General features: G+C 41.7%; 1 protein-coding gene across 1 annotated transcript; it reads left to right on the top strand.

Annotated features, from left to right (window-relative positions):
- Window positions 1-228: 228 nt before the first annotated feature.
- Window positions 229-22,656, top strand: LOC126395977 (fibroblast growth factor 5-like). Its single transcript, XM_050053779.1, has 4 exons — window positions 229-296; window positions 1,359-2,095; window positions 18,831-18,934; window positions 21,785-22,656. The coding sequence occupies exons 1-4, from the start codon at window positions 229-231 to the stop codon at window positions 21,983-21,985; spliced, it is 1,110 nt and encodes a 369-aa protein (XP_049909736.1). The 3' UTR covers window positions 21,986-22,656.
- The last annotated feature ends 811 nt before the right edge of the window (window positions 22,657-23,467 follow it).

Genomic DNA, 23,467 nt, shown 5'->3' with positions numbered 1-23,467 from the left:
AAATTTTGCCAGTTTTAGACGACTGTATTAAAGCAACATTCTTGTGATGCACATTTAACATTTCAGAGCTTTGGATTTATTTGTTAAATGAAAATAAAAAAAAGTTTTGTATGGAAACACAGCAATTTGGGACTGTATGTACCAAAACTCAGATATCGTATCAGCACTAGTATTGAAAAATTTCAAACAATACACAGCAATAATTGGGAAGACAGAAATGTTAGAACGATGGAGCTGAGAGCAAAAGGAGAGAGATATGAAGAAGGGTTTTCTGTCGGACCTGCTCTGCTCAACTGGTGGGGTTTTGTCTGGGAAGGGGAGGAGACAGAGAAAGGAGGGAGAGGGAGGGAAAGAGAAAACGGGGTGGGACAGATCCCCCCCCCTGTACACACACACACAAACACACACACGTACATGTGCAGACACATGCACGCACACATAAACGCACACAGCTCTTCAAAGCCAAGTGGTTTTCATAGACATCCAATTACACTAAGAGATGACATCTGGGGAACTGCAGCAGAAAAATAAGGTGAAAGGAAAGACAAGATTCAGTCACCTCAGAGAAACTCCAGATAACCAGAGAGCGCACCGCTGATAGAGATAGGAGAGAGGGAGAGGCAAAGGAAAGAGGGAGGGGGCCAAAGGAGAGGGAGCCACACACAGGAGGAAAGAAGAGAGGCAACGCACTGCTCCAGCGCTCAGACTCCGAGAGGACAGAGGAGAGATAGGGAGCTCAGCTCACTGACAAGACTTGCGACAAGAGAGGGGAGAAAGACGAGATCTGCCGGGGCTCAGTTACACACTCAAGTAACTTCAAACCAGCTCCAACAAACCAAGAGAAACAAAGAGAGAAAAGAAGAGAAGAAAGCCTGGATTCTGTGACTCTTTTTGTTGTGTGTGGCCTGCCTTGCGTGGATTTCTCGGGACATTTTATGAGAAGCAGCATAAATCATTGTTTTGACTTCCTGTTTTTATTTATTCAATTTGTTCTGAGCAGTTTGGCATCTTTTATCCAGGCCTCCTCCGCCTTCCTGTGATCCACCTCCCTGGACTGGAGAAGATCAATGGTTTGGGACATGTGTGTGGAGTAGATTTTTAGCAGTGTATATGAATGAACTGTGTGTGTTTGTCTTTGGATGTGAGAGAGTAGGTGTCTATTCAAACTTTTAAAAGGGATTTTGAGTGTGTGTGAGCGCGTGTGTGTGAGCAATCAGGAGCAAAGAGCGGCAGTTCTGGGAGGAGACGGAGGAGGTTGTGAGAGGTCTTTAAAGACGAACCCCCAGTTGCTCCCATTGCGAGGTGATCTGAGTTATGGATGTTGACGCATTCCTGCGGCGTTTGTGAGGAATAAACAGCACCGGGGACAACAGCAGAGTCAGCCACAACACTGCAGGCTTCACCACCGACAGCGGCTGCATCACCATCACCACCAATATTACCGATAACGCTGCATCACATCTACCGCAGCCAGCCATTCCACAGGTTTCAGCACCTACAGTCCCAGTGAGGTTGTGGGTCCCCAGACAGAGGAGGTGCAGTCGGTCGGTCAGGGGGAGTTTCTCCCACTCTCGTTCCCTCTCCCTGCACCCAGCTCAGCATGCCCCAGCCCCTGAGCACATCCACAGCTCTCCCAGCTCCACTACCATGTGTAGATGGACAGTGACACAAGGTGCACCGGTCGCCTGGTTCTCCACCTGCCCCTGCTACAGACCTCCTTCACTGTTCCTCTCCTTCACCTTCCTCCTCCTGCTTCTCCTGCTCGGACCCTCCTCGTCCTCACCCCTGTCCACCACACCGTCAGACTCTGAAGGGGACCACAATGCACCGCGTGGGACTCCTCCTCACGCCTTCATCTCACGCCCGCCGCCCTCCTCATCGCCCGCACCGCTGCACGCATCCTCTGCGAGGTTGCCACGGGCGACCAATGTGTCTTCGTCCTCCGCGACGGTTGTCGGGCGCCATGTGCGGAGCAGCTACAACCATCTGCAAGGAGATGTGCGGCGGAGGAAACTGTTCTCCTACCAGAAATTCTTCCTTCGCATTGACAAGAAAGGAAAAGTTAATGGCACCAAAAGCGAGGACGATCCATACAGTAAGTCCACTGAAAAATTATGTCTATCATTGGTTCCTTATATTTTAAGCTGGTTTTACGCATGAAAATCGATTGTGGGAATTTGAGGGTCATCTGGGAATTTTTTTAAGCTCTTACTAGATGTTGAGTGATTTAATTTCCTCTTTAGACTTTTTACTTGCACTAAAAACTGACAGAAGAGCGCAAAGGGAAGTCCACATTATGAAGTTTGCTATGAAACAACATTTTTATGCCCGTAACCACCAAAGAGAACACTGCAGCAAATTATGGACTGGTTTTCTCCCACTGTGTCTCGTGTGTTTATCTGTAGAGAGACATGTTTCTGGTTTTCCACCCTGGGCAACCGTGCACATTAAGACAGGTGACTGGGCAAAAGAACAAATAACAGAGCTGCGTGCTTTGCAGCCCTCTCACCATGTGCAGAGGTAGGGCCAGACTACAGAGAGTTAGAAAAGGGGGGAGCATGACAGCGGGAGAGGGGAGGAAAAAACAAAATGAGTAAGCCAGGAAGATAAAAAAGAGAGATGATCCACTGGAACCAATTAGAAATTGCCCAGAGAAAGTTCTTCGTCTTTGAGGAAATATCTAAAACACAGCTATTACTAAACCCCTGGGGAGAATGACAAGTCCACTTACTCCTCACTGCTATTGTGCTGCAGCTATAATAGTGGTGGGCATATGCTAAGTATGAGGTTATTCAGACTCAGATGTAAAGTAGTAACCATACCATTCTTGCTCCTTTTTCTGGTCGCGCATTTTGAGGGCTGTGAAATATGATTTTAACCTTTATTTATCCTGAGAAGGGTCACAGAGCACACATGCTCTTTTGTCAGCACCACTCACATTCACACAGTTACACTCTTTCACGCTGGGAAGACTCCCAGCTCGTAGTGCTCCACTGTGGGGCACTGAGAAACTCCACTGGTACCTTTAAAGCACCTTGAGATACCTTAACTGTTGGATTTGAGGGAGGAAGGAGCATGAGTGCATGATGAATGCAAAGTGCATGCATTTTGTGGAATCTCTTGTAGGAAAAATGTGCACTAACAACTACTGTAACAAGTTTGCTTTGCTTTGAGTTACTTAAAAACCAAACTGCATCACAACAGCTATTTGATGGCAACAGAACATCTCATCTCTACACTAAGAAATACACTTTTAACGACTTGTAAAGGTCATCATAATCATTTATAACTGATCCAGAACAGAAAATCAGCTGTTATCATTCTGTAGTCCACAACGTTATCTTCTCGTTAAACACATCTGGAAGTTCTCCAGGACTGCCACAGGTTTTTTTTGCTCTCTGCGCAGCTCAGAATAGCTGCATGGCCTGAGGGCACATTGACAGTAGTTATTGAGGGAGAACAGAACATTACTCCCACATTTACCTGCACAGAGTTCCCCTGCCAGCTTGCTGAATGAGATGGGCGACGTCCAAAACACCAGCTAATTTCTTTAAGATTATACAACAGGCCCCCTCGCTGCATTGCTGTATGCGTTTGAATCTGCCACGGCATGTCAAGTGTGTGTAAGTCTGGGAATCTAATCTTCATAAATGGATCTTTATCACTTGCACAACTTCGTACACATGTCGTAGGTTTGTATGCATCTGTCTGTGGGTCTGTGGTGCTGTACAAGCCTCTCCTGCTAAGAGCGCACACACACTCGAGCACAGAGAGGCCAGTCTTGCACATGGCCTCCATATGGCAAAGCCCACTTTTATTAGGGCCAGGGCCAGTGTGAATATGTGTGTGCATGTGTGCGTGTGTGTGTGTGTGTGCCACTCAGACACCAAGGCTCTGCCAGACATGGCTGAAGGAATTTCAATTAGCGTCTCTTCCTCCCTCCCCTCGCCTGCAGTCCTCTCTGACACACACATGCACATGTGCACACACACATACACTTTTACACGCACATGCACATAAAGAGCTCAACCATTAGGGTGCAACGTGTCACTAACTATAATGGCATCAGGTCATGGCATTAGAAGCACAATCCATCAATTTCAACAGCTCTTGCCACTTGATTGTGGTGGGAAGTAGGTAAGAACTTTCTAGAGGGGAAAGGAAAATCTTGAATGTGAGGACTTGGCTATGGAGGCCAAATCTATCAGGTCATATTTTGTCTTGGCAGGATATTTAGTAGGTTGAGTTCCAGATTAAAAGAAGATAGGTGGAAATTTTGTGGCTGTGATGTAATAAATATTAACCAATGCATGTGTCTGCACACCATCCTTCTATATATTTGGGTGCACGGTATTTGAATCTGTGCACAAGCTTGCATATACAGCAGTTTGTACCCTCATGCGCCACCTCCTGCTATTTTGCATGTGCTCTAAAATCAGCAGAGAACAAATTGTACCCTTCAAACTAAACCAAACAGAACATAATTTAATTCTCCTCTAACAGAGAACATGGATGTGGTATTTGACATACTAGAGATGATGTTTTTTCGCGTGACCATTCCCGCTCAGAAGTTTCAATAAACGTTTGCTTATATTTATATGCTGAACATTACAACATTGCTCACTTATACTGTACAGTTTCAGAGCTGATAGAACCAAAACAAAGCTGTACACAGACTTTTGGACAAATTAGGTCTTTGATGCGTGTTTCTGGCCTTTATGTGCTCATTAAAAACACATGGCTCTTTAAAGATAATGCAGAAATCCTCGACTTATAACAGGCACATCATATTATACCAGTATAACACAGTGTACTTAAATGGCTTCAATGTGTCAGAGCGAACTCAGGTGTTGCACATCCTTAAGTTCTTTGATCTACTACTCCTTTAGGAAAGCGTCAAATTAAAAACCAGTGAGGAGGCAGTTGTTAGTGTGGTTATCATGGTCTAGTAGTCTGGTAATGTTCAGGAGGTCATATTGCAAATGAGCGTCATTAGATGGTGTCAGAGGTTATGAAGAAGTTTCAGCCCCAGCTCCGGGGTCGAGGCTCTCCTCCAGAGCTGAGCCTTTCTAATCATGTTGTCAAAGCTGAGGGCAGTACATCATTCAGGGTTTAGGGCCTGTATTGTGAATGTGTTCTCACTGGAGCATGTCAGTGTTTGTCTATTTGTGGTCATGTGATCAATGCCCATCTATCCATCTCGCCTCACCAGGCCTTCAAAGTAAGGTGCTCTCAATCTGAGTATGGAAATCCTGTCGGGCCGTCATGTGATTAGCATTGATCCTGCCCCTGACCGTAAGCAACAAAACTGTCCTTGTTCTCTTCCCTCGCTGTCGTCCACGGACTGTCACATCTTGTTTACAAACAAACGAATAAAGCAATGAAACAAATGGACATGTGTTTGCAGTTGGACCACAGACTTGTGGTCGTGCGTAGCTCAATTAGTATTGGATGGTGCCAACCTGACCACAGTTGGAGCTTTGATTCTCACTGTGGCCACCCGGATTGTAAAAGCTGACACACATACTTATTGTTAACATTAATCACAGCAGACACATTACTCACTGACATGAATGAATCGAGCACAGCACGATTTATGGCGAGCCTAACACTCGGGACATTATTCTGATTTAGTGCAGCTTTTCCATGTCCAGGCTAATTACACAGGTCTGCCCCCTCTGGATTGACCTATACCTATTGACCCAAGTCAGGAAGCTTTGTCAACGCAAAGGTCAGCGCTACACATAGTGCATTGCTTTTGCAGGGCTCTAAATACCACATGCACATGCGCAGTAGTGCACGTAAAATCTGAGCTGTGCACGTAATCTTCAGCTCTACATGCACCGGTGCACGTGACATGTTAAAGAACATCAAGGTCCATGCGTGCCAACTGTCACGCATGGACCTTGATGCCCACTTAACTGACACTTCTCACATGCTACACGTCTAGTTTCTCATGCAGTGAAAAACGAATTCACAACTGATAACTCTGCAGGGCAAAAAGACGACGCTGACAGCTCACAAGCAGACAAGTCAGAGCAGCAACAGCACCATAAAACACTATGGTCAAGCCAACCGCCGCCACAACCATAATTTTGATGCACATCTATTCCTGCTGTTATGGTAACGGTACTTGGAGGAGCCTAAAAGGACAAAGAAAGACTTTCAAATAATTTATTACAAATCGTAGTAAACAAGTCCTCTTGAATATGTGACGCCAACAAATGTGAAGTCCAAATATTAGATTTGCTGAGAAGCTCAAAATATTCCTGTGACCATAAAAGATTTATAGTAGTTTCACTGCACATTACTGTAAAGGGAAAAGTCATCTCAAATGACACTAACACATTGAAAATGCTCATTTTTAAACTAAATTACTAAATGTTTTCCTTCGGTGACTTGAAATGTCCGTTGGATCCCGCCAAGTGCCGTGAAAGAAGGACAAACACACCAAATAGTGCGAAAGAAAACTTTTGGTGCATGTAATTTTTAAAAGGTATACACACCAATGTTTGTACACAGGACAAGGTACAGTAGGACAAAGACCTGTTCTGTTACTCTGCCACTGCTAGTTATGTGATGTAGCTGGAGGATGCAAACTTCACATTCTGTCTGCAAAACTAAAAAAAAATGTCTATTTCCAATTATATATTCTACTGGAGAAAACATTGGACAACTGTCTGTTTTGAGTCTAAGAAGTTTTGTTTTCCTCATATAATTGAAGAGGTGACTGAGCATGTCAGTATCTTAAACCAGACAAAATATACGGCTGATCACAGCACTAGAATGAAGGAAAATGACGCTTGATTCCAAAAAGTCATGTTAAAAGTAGATTTGTATTGGAAGTGTTACAAAGATTTCACTGCATTGACAGATTTTTCAAATTGTTTTCAGAACATTTGACTATTGGGATTAGGAGATGGAAATGTTTGCAGTTACACTCCTGATTACAAAAAGCAAAATGCACCCCCCAAAAAATGCTGTAATCAGTCTCTTTCTCTTTTAAAACATGTGGAATGTAAATTTGTGTTTCAGGAACGTTTGAATAAGGTCTTCAAAACCACAACCACTTCTTCATCTCTCCCCTCTGTATCCACAAACCTCCAATGACTCAGCAAGGTTAACGCAGCACAAAAATGTAGCAAGTCCTTCCTGAACATCTTGAAACCCGTCCCAGCCTTTTCCCCTTTTTTTCAGTTTCCGTGTGTCTTCTTTTTGCTGCCTTGCTCTCCCTGCTTCTCCCTGCTCTCTGCGTGATGAGCGTGTTTAGGGTTCTCCTGGGAAAAGGTAACAGTGTGGCCCATAAAAGAGAGTTATGAGGAGGCACTGGATGCACCAGAGGTTAGTGTCAGCGTTGCCTTTCATTCAAAGTAACTCTGACATCTTCATGGACTCTTCTGTCCAACGGCCGTAAATAAAAGTGGTGCGCAAACGTCGCCGCGCAAGCTTGTTCAGGAAATACTGAAACCATCATCAAGTACTCTTAAAGCCGCCGGAGCCAAGTTTAACATCAACAATTACATTCAGCTGTACTCTGAAAACATAAACATATACTACCTGAACACACATCTCTGATCCTCCAGCTATACTAACATTCATTCTGCTTATGGCTTCACCTTATAACATCTTATGAGCTACACTCTGCTTGTATGGACAAACCAATCATTAGTTCATTTTCATATGCTACTTTTGGTTCATGACTCCTCCTACTGGAATCTACAGAGACAAACACTGTCAGTGTCCTGCAGAAACATTACATAATATAGATTTCTTTTGTTACATAAGAGCTATGCTACTTTTCTATACTGAAACCAAACCAAAGCATTGATAACACTGTTGTAGACTTTGGAGAAAGATTAATAGGCGGTTTACTGGCATTTACTAGAGGTGTAACGGCACCTCACACAAATTATTACGTATCACTTTTAATGCTTCGAGGCTGAAACGTTCAGCCTGGGACAAAACTCAGAGTCCCAGAAGTCAGTCAAATACCTACAAATGCGAGACTTCTTTCACTGAAATGTGCAGGTCACACTGTGAAACAGAGGCTGTGAAATTTACTGCTTTAATTTACAACTTGCTGTCTTTTAAAAAATATTAGACATAGTCTGACACTTTGGAAACTTCCAAAGGCTCCTATCTGAGCCGTTACGCAAGAAGTTCTCTGGCCCCAGCAAGATGTGCAGCGCTCATCGCTGTTTGGCAATTTCATCTCCGCATGCCTGCAACAGCTCAGTGTGTTGTTGTGTAGTAATAAAAAGGCAGCTGTCAGCGCTCATTTGTAAAAACAATGCCTGTTTTTTACTTCCAAATTTGATTAGAATTGAGTGACTAAAATGTAGCAGTTAAATGCAATATCTTCATATAATTTTTTTTTTTTTTTTGCAAAACTATGATAAATATTAAAATTATTTGAGAACAAAAAAGTTTCCAATTCATGGCCGAGGCAAGATAAGTAAAAACACCTTTTTAACTTCTCATGTCTCCCTCCCAACCTTTGTCAGCACTATTTTCCATCTCCCACACGGGGGTGAATGTGAAGGTCCAGAGGTCCAGATGTATGCAGCCCTTTGACCCCATAACTGCCTGAGCAGAGTAATTTACGGAGCACGTGTGTGTTCATGCTTTGGATGTGTCTGGGAGAAACATGCAGTGCTGACAATGATCAGAAAAACTCCTCGCAGTTAATAAAACGTTCCCATCAAGATGCTGGTTAAGATATTTCTGCATTGTTGAAGTGCAGTCATTATCCTTTTGAAAGCTCAGTGTTTTTGCCAAGAGTCGCCGAGGACAATGACAGGATCCGTCTCATTTTTCCATCACTGTTTACATATTTCCTATCATCGCTGCTTGATATATTTTCCCATCAATTCACTCCTCTGTCCATTAATGTGTCAGCTACAACAAGGCTGAAATAAGAGCCAGATTTCTGTAGGCAGACCGAGGCGGCCCTGCCACAAACCCCAGCAGTCAGGCACCACCTTAAACAAAAGTCTTTCAGCAGCAAATCATGTTTCTGTAAGATCCTCCGCTGCTTCGGCTCTCTGAAGAGAAAATGGCTCCAAACATCAAGAGTCGATTACTATCCACAAAGAATCTTAAGTTGGACATCTTTGTTTTGATGGACGGCCTTTTTCATTGTTTATGTTATGTGGAGGATTCTTGCAGAGTACAATCATAAATATCCTTGAGAGAGGACGAGAAAGAGGAAGGAACAGGGGAAGATTCTCTGACTTACGACTAGTTTCAGTAATCAACCAGATTTCTAAACAACCATCAAGATTTAGTGTGAATCATCATTTCCATGTACTTCATACGTGGTACACAAATCTACTAAATGAGCAAACGTACTTCACAAATACCCTTATCTGGAAGTTAACTGGAAGTTCTGGATACGTCAGATCCTTAGTCATGTTCTCTACAAGAGGTCGTATTATCAATACAGAGAGGCATCTGCTGTACGGACGCAAACATGTTGCACATTCGGCTCCGTTTCTGGCTCGTCTCAGTGCTGTCCTAACAATGATCCAACAGTTTGTTGTTGTCTAAATAACAAATCATTACATTTGGCAACGAGCTACAAAGCAGGATCACAGTAATATTCACTTTGGATTAAACAATGATGGGAAAGTTGTCCGCATCATTTACAGTTAAGAACCAGAAATTGCAGTATTCGCCGTGTCAGCCAGACACTTTTCTCCGCGGCTTAATGTCATAACGTTGTGTAATGTCAGCACAGTTGGAGCCAGCACTGCGTTGTTCCAGAGAGGATTTCATAGTGAAGAAAGGAAGAAACGTCTATGTAAAACGAAACTCAGATTATGAAAAATGTTTTTAGTATGTACGTGTAATTAAGCTGCTTCATCTGTCCATGAGATGACCCTTTATTCTTTAAACCAGGCTGAACAGTGACCTCTTGTAGCAAGAAACTGAACAACTTTCTGACTCATATAAACTTGTGTGGCGATGTATTTCTCTGCAGAGACTCTGCCCTCTGACTGTATTTTCTTACTTCCTGTGTTCAGGACTTTTATGGGCGTGTACCCCCACAGTGCTCAGGTGAGGTCTGGGATTTATAAAAAGGTAGCAAACAGGTGGCAGACTGTAAGCAGCAGGCATTCAAGAGACACAGTACTGGGAAGAAAAATTAAATATAGTGCGGTGAAACACAAAACAAGAGTAAATTTAAGTTTGGCTTTGGCTTTCACTTTTGCTGGTGAGACAGAACAGTTACTGACTGTGTAGTTTACCTTTAATATTCCAGAAAACATTAAAACAATCGAGTCTGTTTTAGATCTATAACCATCTGCAGATTAACTGATTGGACGTCGAAATGAACCAGAAACTATTTTGATATTCTTTTAGACATTTTTAAATTCAAGTGCCAAACTTTCTTTAGTTCTCTGACAAAGATTTACTGCTTTCATCTGTTTTATATAACTGTACTTTGAATATATTTAAGTTTTGGACTGTCCTTAGGACACATTTAAAACTTAATCATCAGCTCTAGGGATTTGCAATGGCTAGAACGACTAATTGATCAAGAAAATAGTTGTTTAAATTGTTGTTAGATTAAACAACAGTGGAAATAATGGTTAGTTGCAACCCAAGTCTTTTACAAACTTCTTTTAGAAAACTGGTATGGCATTATAGTATGCTTCAGTAACTACGCTGAAAAATGCATTTGAAGTCTAATACCCAAAGTGTCATTTTGGTGTTGGCCTGGTGCATTGTGAACAGGCAGAATTCATGGCCAGTAAAGCAGCGGGAGGTGAAGAATAGCACCTGTGACAGATAACATCCAGGGCTGCTGCTGCTGCCATATAGACACCATGTGCTGTAGGAAAAGCCCCCCACCATATACACACACACACCTCATGCTCCTGCTCCTCCATACTCTCTCACTCACCCCTAACCCTGTTACACACACACACACACACTGCATGAAAGTGAGGCTCTTAATGGAGTCATCAAAGGTAGAGCTGAGAGCTTAGAGCTGAGTCCAGAGAGGCATCTGGACAGCCTGGCCGTTTGAACAGAGCAGCCAGGAATGCCAGCTAATTACCCTGTATGTGTGTGCGTGTGTGTGTGTGTGTACTGTATGTGTGCGAACATGAATGCATGTGTGAGGAAAGACAAAGGAAGTAAGAATGACACAGAGACAGAAAGACACATGTGACAAACTGAATAATATTTGTGCATGTCGGTGCATTATATCTGTGGTGTACAATAACAAGATTTCTAAAGCTCACAGTCCAACGCCAACAACTCCGACCACAACAGTTGGGCAACATCTCACTGGCAGCTGAACTGTAAATGAAAAATGTGTGAAATGCAGACGACCGTCACAGCACTTTGCCTGAAAACATAACTCCTGCCGTGTCAGGCCCGTGAAATGTTTTGACAGAAACTGGCAGCTTTGGCACTTTATCATGTTACAAAGTCAACTGTGTTAAAGGAATCACAATATCTCAGGTGGTTATGCTTTTTTTTTTTTCCCCCTCCTCTCCATCAAATCACCATTAACATCACTGTGAATTTCTCTTGGTTTCCTCCCAGCTGCTCTTAAATGTGTGTGACATAACTCGCTGCGGTCTTGCTGCGCCCGGTAAAGTGATATCAAATTATGCGGTGCTGGAATGATGAGCAGCGCAGACGGGAAACTTAACGCTATCTGTTGGCTAGACCTCTGGTATTTTAAACTAAAGGGTTTTCGCTCAGGTGATCCCCTTTTGTTTGATTTTTGGAATAATCTGGGTTTGTTTTTCTTCCCGTACCCCGGCCAGTTTTGAAATCACATACAGCTTGAAGAACAGCATGCGGTTTCGGCTATTTCTGTACAACAAGAGACAGTGATGTGAGTGTTCCTGTTAGGGAAGGAAATAAAACCATTATGGGGGCAAGAATAAGCTAAATAATACAGTGAGCGCAGGTCAAAAAGAACAATCCTACTAATGGAAAAAAGACTTGAGAAGAAACCCATTCAGTGTAGTGCACAAAAGGGCACACAATATCTGCTTAATCTAATTTATAACGCAGAAATTTAATACGAGCAAAACAAATTTTGAAAACAAATCAGTTTACCAAAAAAACTATTTGTAAAAAAAAAATGGCCTTATTGAAAATAAGAAACAGGCCTCTGTTTTCTCAGCTTTGGTCAAATCCTACGGCCAGGCGGGCTTTGATGTGGCCACTTAGCGCAGGATGATACTGTTGTCAACCACATCAGTCTAAACCAATACCTCAACGCTGCTCAAAACACATAACACACAGCACTCAAACCCAATCTCTTCACCGGCACTCACCAAGCACAACCGAGAAGTGTTTGTTGTCTCTCATTTCTCCGGAAATATTCAACCAAACATTAAAAACTGTACAAAGGAAACAGTTTAATCCTGTTAAAACCACCGCTTTGATGATGTGCACCAAGACGACTCCATCGCATGCCTTTTCCTCTTTGTTTTTTGTATCTATAGGACCAAATACAGCAGAATAGTTCAATATTTGCAACTGATATCTGATTTAATCACCCTGGTGGTCTATTTTGTATTTTCAGAGTTCCTCTATTCTTCTTTTGTATCTTTGTTTTTTACTGGCTTGAGATTCCCTTTTCTTTTGAGTCTTTGGCGGTTGCATGGATGTAAACTCATGTCACAATGAATACGAGACATCGTCAGTCACTTTGTTGCTATAGTTTCGGAGAGAAAAATGATCTTGGTGTTTGGACCTCAACTGATGCAAATCAGATATTAAATCTTTCAAAAATGGCTTTTGCTTTATAAAAATGTTTTTGGACGTCACACTTATATTTCACATCTAAAAAAGGCGTGCGAGAGAATTAGTCGCTGCAGGAAAAACACAGGAAAGTCAAAGGTTCATCCAAATATCAGAGTGTTGGACCCAGAATAAAAGAACCAAAGCATTTCCATTCTCCTCGCTAAGGGGAGTTCATGACACAAACTAGTCCGCGAGTGACAATATTTCACAATGGAGAGCGAGACCACTCCGGGCTGCAGGCACGCAGTAGACCCGCTCACAGCTGGTCACCGCGTCGAGGTCAAATTGTGAACAACCGCAGTATAATCTTCAAAAAAGCCCCTGGATAAACAGTGGAAACATTTTCATAACCTCCCTTAACCTTTAGGTTCAGCAGGAGTCTCACTGACCGTGTTTCTAAAGGGGGCCGAGTGGGGGTCGACGGGAGGTCTGCGTATGTGTGTGTTCCTTGAGTGTGTGATCCCATTTGTATTTGTGTGTGGATCTGTGAGCATGGCGTTATGCATATGTGCACAGTGGCGCTGTTAAGAGCAGTAAAAGAAACAATGAGTGTTTAATTCATCTTAACTTGCAACTGAAGGCTACCTCTGACTTTACTTTCTATGGTATCACAGCAAATCATCATCTACAACTTGAAACTTCTGAATCTTCTTACAGTATTGTATCATCATAAAGTTTCCTGACTGACTAAACACATCGAACAACTAAAGTATAGTTGACTGAATAGATGGTAACATAAAGACAAGCCTCCAGGGGTAGAGAGGGCGCTAGAATATATCACTTAAGTAAAAATATTGTTACTTGACTTCAATATTCAAGGTTAAGTTGAGAACTACTTTGTTGCCTCTCATTCTCCCTTTCATCTTCCCTCATTTCCTGTCATCTCTTCTTTGTTTACTCTCTTGTAAAACCTTGAAATACCCAAAACCATACTTTAAGAAAAGAAAGGAAGACAGATTTCAGTGAGAGTCAAGTGAATTTCATGCCAAACCACAGTTAAAAGCCTCATCAATGGGCTACAAAACAAATAACTGTAGACTACTCCCAAAAGTACTTTCCTTAAAACCAGGGGTGTAAGAAAATGTCGATACACTCGAGTACCGAAATGTTATGTTTTGTGATACTGATTCTCAAAAACACCATCAATTTTTTAGTCAATAATTTATATGCAAAGGTGGCAGAGTTGTAATCTATCTTAAGCCAGACTTTTCCACTCCAACGTGACAACATACCACTACTTAAACAAAGGGAACACAGGCCTATGAAAGAGGCAGAGTCATAAAAGGCACACAGTTGGATTTATAAAACAACTGCAATATATCACCTTGCTTACAGTATCGCGATATATCGCAATATATTGAATCGTAACCCCCCTTATCACAACACGTATCATATCACCCAATTCATGCCAAAACTAGACTTCCTATGCTAGGAAGCCCTCTGTTACAGTATGGCAGTGTATGTTGGGAAGCTATTTGTGCTTTATGTCCACTCAGTCAGATTTAAACACTGAGGTTTACTCAGAAAAGAGAGACGAAAGCTTAAAAGGTTTAACAGAAAGGAAAGATCATAGTAGAGTACATGGTAATGAAGCCTTTTAAAGAGAATGATGATGAAGACAGAAGTAGGGAAGCCACAGTGATGAAATTTCCAACAGGTTAATAAACTCATAACGAAATCGGCGTTAGTCATTAAACCAGACACTTTACAAGTGTAGAGCGCTGTATTAAGTTACTGCTAATACAAACTGAACATTTCCCACTGCTGCAGCTTCACATTAAAAGCATTTAAGTGGCAAAACATGACTTGCATTATGAAGTAATCACAGAAAATGCAACGTGTTTGTCAGTGAGATTAGCACTACCTCTATTGTTCATTTAAATGCATTTACATAAAAAGACAGCTGTCATTTTCGACATTTGTTTAATGAAATATGCAGAGGGCCATGAAACAAGAAGTAGCAGCCAGTGAGCTGCACACCTCCAACCTCTAAGAGATGTAACCAACTCCTTTTCCTTCATTAACATTATCAGGTTTCCTATTAGCATAGAATATTGCCATATAGGTGCTTTTGCTTTTCACTTTGACACCACATCCTCAGCCATCATCTTGTCGGTTAACTCTCCTTACTATCATGACTTGAAGTGAAATCTGACTCCTGCTACTCTGTGCTGTGACTCTGCTGCTGCTGTACATAGCACACACTTTCAGTTTGTGATTGTAGTGTCTGTTGTCCGACCAAGTTTTGATAAACAGAAATAAAGGAATGTAAGTCAGAAGGTCGAAGAGAACCAGACGACAAATCAACAACAGCCAGCCATGAAATGTGGATTTAACATCACTAACTGAAGACACAAGCAATCTGCAGTCTGCTTTTGTGTGTCAAAGGCAGGTTTCCATTCAGGATTATGGATTTCACAGGGTCACATTGGATTTTAGTTTTGGCTACAAAACCCTCTAAACATGGTGGTGGTCTTTATGAAGTGCTTAATGAACAGTTTCTCACTGTTAGAAGGCCAGGTTGTGTTTATTTGTACTTGTAGCTCCGTTAGTGTTACGGTTTGGGTTTGCCTGGCAAAAACCCCTATGAAAGTTGTACACACACAGGTGTTTGCCCTTGGTAGTTTCTGTTGATAGCGGAAAATGTCCATGCCTTTTATATTAACTGAACCCTGTGCTGTTTGTGCTTTCAGTGATGGGTTATAAAACATTTTTTCCTTTGCACTTGTAAACATAAATTTATGATTAAGAACCAGGAGGGAGAAAACAAGCTTTCCCTTCTCAGAAAAAAGAGGAAAAAAGAGGAAAATACATGAACAGACTTGAGTCACTAATAATGCTAAGTGTTGAATGTTAAATAGAAAAGTAAAGTTTTAAGATCAATGCAGGTCTTCCACCTTATGTGTGTATGTACATCTGTGTGCACAAGAACCTGATGAATGGCTCTGTTACAAGCGCAGGTCCTGTTTTTTTCTGCCTCCTCGCCATAAACCCTGTTGTTGCAATCTAAGCCTTTTGTTGCAGCCTGGCCTTTTAACTCGCAGGCAGACGGGCTGCTTCTGGTAACTGGTAAAGGGGCCATAAAAGAGCCCTGCGCTTTGGTTTTTCGACAAACCACATCAAACGGGAGGAGGGAAAAGGGTTTGAACAGGTGGACCAGCCTTTAGCGCAGCACAGACAGATCCTTTCCTGACGGATCACAGCTCAGAAATGTCAGCTGTGTTTGCAGCGAGATGGAACATTTTGAACCTGATAGATAAGTGTTGTGTTGTGGTGCATGTCAGTGTGAGTAATGGACTTAACATAACAAGCCAACATGATGCACTGTGAGCTCTGAAAATCCACTTGAAGTTTAGGAGGTTTAACAAGCCCTTACTGACCAAATAAAGGAACGGTGGGGATGGATTTAGGCCAGGGAATGATTTTAACATAAAAGAAACAAGGCCAAAAACAATAAAAAAAAGAAGATGTTTCATAGATGCAAAACATCAAATTAATTTTTATGCCATCTTTACACACTTCCAAATGCAAAACGGTCTCTCGCTCCTATTCCAAAGCAAAGACAAATAACCATAGACAACGGGAGATGTCAGTGACACAGTGTAGTAGCAATAGATGTAAAAGCAGCAGAGAAAAAGAAAGAAAGATGAGGACTCATAAACACACAGCCACGGCTTAAACACAGCCGTTTGAGGGCAGATGCTCTCAGATGTCTCCATCTGAAGTTTCAACCTCTCCTCAACCTTCATCCCTTCATCTCTCTGACTATCATAAAAATCCCACCAGGGCTGCAGGATGTTGCAAATCCCCGTCTGAGGATGAGAAACAAGGGAATGAGAGCAGGAAAGGGGCGTCTGGAAAGAAGACTGGTTTATATGAGATTTAAAAAGACATTTGCTTGACCTTTAACCCTTCCTCTCACATTGTATTTAGTGTTATTTGCTTCAACTGGTCACTTTTTCTTCCGGAGTTGCTTTTACTGCCTTGCTGCCAAAGTTGGGGAACATGTGAAAATATGTGCAAAATCTACAAAGAAAGAAATCAAACATGAAAACAGTAATTATTCTGGATGTTTGCTTGAGACTGTGTCCGTTTTAAGTCTTTCATGGTAACCGTACTGCTGTATATCCTGCCAATTCACTCTTCAGAGAATTACAGATTGTTTTCTTGCATTAAGTTGTCTATAATAACACATTACTCAAACAGAAAGCTGTCCAAATCTGTCATGCTAAAATCTCAAGAATGACAATGACTACATCTACAGGCAAAACATACTCTGGGTTTCACTGTCATTCTGAAAAACACAATATTCCTACTGAGCTGTTTACACGGCTAACGGAAATGAATATTCCGCTAATTCCTATGAACGTGCAGCCATGCATACACTGATTGATGTGCCCTAACATGCTGTTTATCACGTCAAAATATGGAATACTGGAATGGCTGGAGCCGCTTGTGCCATTTGCTTCTTTGCATCAAAGTGCAAACACAGCGTCCCTCTTTCATTCCTTCAACCAACTTCTTGAAAAGGTTGGCGTTGCGATGAAACCTGTTATGTCCTAGTCTTTTATAATGTTTAAAAGTAGGTGTGTTGCTCCTTCCGACCAGAATGGGCTTTTCTTTTGGGTATGCATCTCTACCCCACAGCCTTGCACACTGCTGGTCTGTGTACGACATATCCATGACAACGCACAGAGCCAACTGACAACAGGCAAGATGCTGTGTGTTGCAAACTGTGGTAAAAACTCCAACTGAGATGCATATTCTGAATGGACTGTCTACATGTCCAAAGAATGCTCCAAAAATCTGAACAATACCGGCATGTCCCATGTGTTAATCGGAAAATGTTTCATTGGAAAAGGCCTAATTTGGAATATCTTTAACAGAATATGTTGTTCACAAGACCCACATCAAATTTAGAATATTGTCATATTCAGAAAAATAGTGGAATATTTGTGTGCACATAAAAATAGCCAATATCAGACTTCTAGAGACACTCTGGAGAGACTGTCCCTATTTCTCACTCCATCCTTCTGACTTTTCCTGCAACTATACTCCACTTCCTAACGGCCCCTTTAGCTAATCCTCTCAAACCCTTGATAGTTTTATGGCTTGGTGTAACTGGCTTTAGGATGAGAGAAGAAAGGGCCGGCGACCGCAGCTTAAACCAGTAATTGGTTCAGGCTTGAAAACTGATACGGACGCCTTGACCTCTTGCCAGATTGGCAGCCAGAGAGCCTCTCTCCGTCCTGTCCGTGTGCCCGCCCGCCTGCCTGCCCGCTTGAGCTCCCCTGGTCAGAAAAACAAACAGAGGACGGAGAAATGTTTTTTCCTGGCTTGCACCTCGGTCCCAGGGCACGCAGCCTGCGAGCTAACCACCAAATGAACAGGGGGCAAGAGGCCGGTCTGAGGTCTGACTGTCACACAGTGAGGGAAAAAAGAGACGGGGAGACAAGACTGGGGTTCACTTGTGCGAAAGAAACTGAGATGATTCAGGTTTCTCCTGCAGTGTGGTTAAGATATTTTGCAAAAATATAATTAAGAAAGATCCATGTCTTTAAACTACTGCTAATACTGTCAAATACCTATTTTTGTGATGTTCTCATAATCTTTCAAGTGCATTTTCATATTTTCTTGGTAACAATGTGATTAGTCAAAATATGCAACATCAAATTTGACATTCAACTCATCACTTAAACGGTTTATAAAGCAAAAAAACACACACATATTTGTTGGTTTCAGCTTCGAAAGAGTGACCTTTTTTTTGCTTTCCTCTGGTTTATATCACTTATCTCTGTATTTTGTACTGATGTCAACAAAACAAACGATAAGAAGAGGTCACCATGCATGCTGGAATGTCACAGGCATTAATACTGAAATTATCATTAGTTGTGACCTTATTCAGCACCATAGATAAAATATATCTGGTATCAGACGAATGTAAAATCAGCAGGACAAAAAGAAAACCACAGTCTTCATCAATGCAACAATATCTGAAGAACCAAGCTGCAGAAAGTTTTTAAATCTCTGTCTCTCTGTCCCCGCTGCACCAGGTATGTTGGAGATCAAGTCAGTGGATGTGGGAGTCGTGGCCATCAGGGGGCTCAGCAGTAACTACTACCTGGCAATCAGCAAGAAGGGAGAGCTATACGGAGCGGTGAGTAGCTGTTTCACAATGATCTGCACCTTTGAGTGAAGGATATCTATTACTTTATAATCCAAAATCTCCTCTTCACTGGTGACTTTGAGTAACATGTGTCAATCTTAATGTATCAAAGTCTTGCAAAAGAGACTCTCTCCCTACACTGGTGACCCTGCAGCTTTGAATTTTCTTGAATGCCTTTTAAAAACAATGGACAAGACTGCAAGACTCTCTATTCCAGAAATAGGAACCACAGTTAGTCAATGAGAGCTCTCCTCTCTGCTACCTACCTCTCCTCTCTGCTCCATTCAGAAACAGGAAACACAATCCTTCAGTTTCTCTATTCTGCTTCAGTCCCTCTGGGGAGAGCAGCCCTTGTTTCATCTGTTTTCTCTCTTTCTCCCTCCTTTTCTTCATCTCATTCTCTCCCTCCTTTTTTTCTTTTTTTTCCTCTTTTGCTTACTTTGAAAGACCCAACTTTCAGCGTGTCTCTCTGGGAGCCACACCACAGATGAAATGACACACGGTAGAAAAAGACAGAGAGGCATTCTGTTGCATGGCCTGAAACTGAATTCCCATGACGTCTTCTGCTCGGTGCAACACAAGCCATAGTAGCGCGGCGGTGAAGAGCATGGCATTCGATTACACTTGATGGGTTTACACAGTACCCTCTTTATCCGGCGGTAATCAAATGAAATCATTGTTTCATTTAATCCCCAGATTAATACACATAAGAGACACAAATGATTATGATTGCCTGTAGGTTAAACCATGATTCAATTTGTATAGAATTCTCAAAGAAAATCAACGAAGAAGGACGAATGATGAATCCACTGTGTGGTCTCTGCAAAATTAATCACGTCCATAAGTTTTTCTATTAAAAGTAGAGATTGACATTTTAAGATCAGTCCTGTAAGTAACTCAATAAAATGATACTGAAACCATCATTTTTCATAATTCATTACCATAATTTGATGTCACTTTAGATTACAGTATCATCTTTTATCTGCTTTTCCAATCATTTTAATTGAAAGGCAGCCAGCATGCACACACACACACACACACACACACAGAGACTCAAACACACACACACACACACTGGTTGATCGTACAGAGCACCAGCATATGATAGCTGCACAGTGTCTGTAAAATATTCTCATTTTGCTTTGGGAACATTCAGTTTTACTTCTGGAACCAATTTAAACAGCTGTGGCCAGATACAGAGAGAGAGACTGGGTTATATTGTGCATGTGTGTCTGTGTGTGTGCGTGCCTGGCGAGTACATTTTTGCTCGTGAATAACCGCATCCAGTTAACTGGCTGTTTAAGCGACGTTAGCCTAAAGCGCAAGGGCAGCTTCCAGTAAACTGACAAATGTTACTCTCTCAGATCATTTTCTCTTTATTTACCAGTGGGTGGTCACTGCGGTAACGTAAGCCACAAACACCGTGTCACGATGCTCTTTGCTGGCACAGAGCCTGAACCTTTAAGACGTCACATCTCATGCTGACCTCTCTGCCCTAAGACATCTCCCCTCCCTCCCCCAGTCCACTGACACACAAACATCCTCTGAAACAATTCATGCCCGGTTTTACAAATTGGCCTTGATTACATGGGGGACTGTGCAGCATATTCTTAAGCAACAGCTTACCATTTGTCTATGTTGTCACAAGTAGTAATAAGTCATGTTGTTGCTGTGCTCAGTCAAGGCCTCAAAGAACAACTTCTAGTAACAACTAAATGTCATAGTAATAACGAAACTGAAAGATTAAAGGAATTCTTCAGCCACAGAATGACCATTTGTGTATTAGTTAGTTATGCTCTGTTACACTGAATTTGTAAAGAAAACTTTTTCTTGCATGCCTCCATGGAAAACAGCAACCTTATTGATCTATTGACTGATTGGGTACCACATTTAACAACAGCAAAAATATGTTAAAACACCCATTTACAAACTCTCACACAACTCACGCAGTATAATCCAAGCCTCATCTATCTGGTTGTATGCTCAGTACTTTCCAAACATGTGCATTTCCACTGGAAAAAAAACAGTATTGCAGTCTGGCTGTGGAGAGAACATAGCTTTCATTTTCAGTTCAGTTTTAAATTGTAAGGTTTTAGCAAAAATGCTTGTGTTGGAAGTACTGAGCATACAGTATCACTGGATAAATGAGACTTGGATCATACTGCATGAGTTGTGTGAGAGTTTCAATATAGTTTGGGTGTCAAACATGGTCCCCAATCAGTCATTAAATCAATATGTCGTTTTCTGCGGAGACATGCAAGAAAACAGTGTTATTCAAGAACTCAAGGTAACAGGGCATGAAAAAAACTGCATACAAATGGTCATTTTGTGGGTGAAGTATTCCTTTAAGAGAAGGAACTGACAACAAGATGTGGATAAGGAGAAGATTATGATTAAGTCAAAACTAGGCTCCATTAAAATGGGGAGTTAATAAAACATACAGCAAGTAAGCAGCCCCAGCTGTACAGTATAACAGCCTTCTGATTTGCAGAGTAGTTAAATATGAGCCTGAGAAATCCAAAAACTCTCGCAGCGTCATTGAGGTTCTGAAATCAAACCATTTTTACATGTATGAATCTGCTCTCAAAATCATTAGGGGTCTTTTTTTCTGACTAACTGACCCACTACCTAAAATAGTGAGAAATGATGATTTCCCAAAGTCCAAAGAGATGCCATCAGATAGTTTGTTCTGTTTAACCAACAGTTCAAACCCAAAGATATTCAGTTTACTGCAATACAAGACAAAGAAAACCTTGAAATTCAAAAACTGAAAATAGTATCAACCAACCAAATGTTTCAGGTCTAAACATCTGACATTTACATCTTTTCTCTCCCCTACAGAGGGACTTTGGTCCGGACTGCCGTCTGATCGAACGCATCGAGGAGAACAAGTACAACACCTACGCTTCAGCAGAGTGGCGCAACAAGAGGAAGCACATGTTTGTGGGACTGAACGCCAACGGAAAGCCAATGAGGGGGAAGAAGACACGGAGGAAAAACACTGCCACTCACTTCCTGCCCATTGTGGTACAACCACGATGATTGGACATATCAGCCATGAAAGAGCTCTGCACAACGCAGGGTGTCGGACATTTTCTTTGGAGTTACAGCGATGGCTACATTGGACAGATCTGAATCAGATCTGAATGATGCACTGAGGAGGTACAGAATGGAAACCTATGGACATTTTATCTCTGTTTGATAAAGACATTTCTATTTTTAAAGAAAGAAATAAGATATATTGCTATACAATGTATATATTATTTTCTGTTTTAAGTTATCAAGTACATTGGCACAGTAGAAAATATGAAAAGAAATTACTTCTGTGCCAAAATGTGATTAGTAACTCACATTTCTAGATTTGTGTACATGTGAAGCGCTTGACTTGGAAGAAAGAAAATGAAAAATATGTGAGAGGAAAAGAAAGACTAGAAGAGGATGTATTGATAGAAAGATGAACAGAGGAGAAGAAAAGGCATGATAAGCAGGAAATGAAAAGGAAGAGAGAGTCAAGAGGTACCAACACAACAGCAAGTCTAACACTATCATGTTTTTTTCTTTGAATTTATTTATTTTGTGTAATATTTAACAAAAAAAGAACAAAAACACAAAAAGGACAAATTCTTGTCTTTTTTTTTACCATTTATGCTTCTCTTTTTGAATACTAATCATTTAAACCTGAATAAATATAAAAAATATATTTGTCTTTAAGTTGTTTGAGTGACTTTGAATCCTTTCAGATATTTTCACGGTTCAATTATTGGTTGTTCTTACTGTAAATACACAGCAAAGAGATAGAAATAAATACATATATAAACTAAACATTCAAGGAAATGCTTCAATCAGTTGACCCAGGCAATTGATGTACTGTATTATTTCTATATTACCATGCAAAGTGCTGGGAATTAAAAGATATTGTGACTATGCCATGCTATTATACACCGACCAGCCACAACATAAAAACCATGGACAGGTGAAGTGAAAACTATTGACCATCTTGTTACAATGTGATGTTCTGATGGGAAACCTTTGGTCCTGGCATTCACATGGATGCCACTTGACACGTACCACGGCCAATGGCAACAGCACTCCCCTATGGGAGTGGTTCCTCCCTGCAGGACAATGTGCCATGCCACACCAAAAAACTGCTCAGAAGTGGCCACAGGAACGTGACAAAGAGCTCAAGGTATTGACCTGGCCGATCGAGCATCTGTGGGAAATGCTGGTACTACACCTCACAATCCGCAAGACACCTCCAGAGGTCCTGCGTCCATGTCTTGACAGGTCAGAGGCTCAACTGTGGATCGGACTTGGCTTTTACCAGTCAAGACATGGACACAGGACCTCTGGGGTACTTGCACATCCCATGGATCCTGGGCCAAATAAACTGCTCAGAAGTAGCCCTAGGAACATGACAAAGAGCTCAAGGTATTGACCTGGCTGATCGAACATCCGCGGGAAATGCTGGTACCACACCTCACAATCCACAGGACTCAAAGAATTCGCCACCAGCGCCACAATGAC

Source organism: Epinephelus moara, chromosome 9, assembly GCF_006386435.1.
Source record: "Epinephelus moara isolate mb chromosome 9, YSFRI_EMoa_1.0, whole genome shotgun sequence".
NCBI lineage: Eukaryota > Metazoa > Chordata > Actinopteri > Perciformes > Serranidae > Epinephelus > Epinephelus moara.
This window is presented reverse-complemented; position numbering and strand designations above follow the sequence as displayed.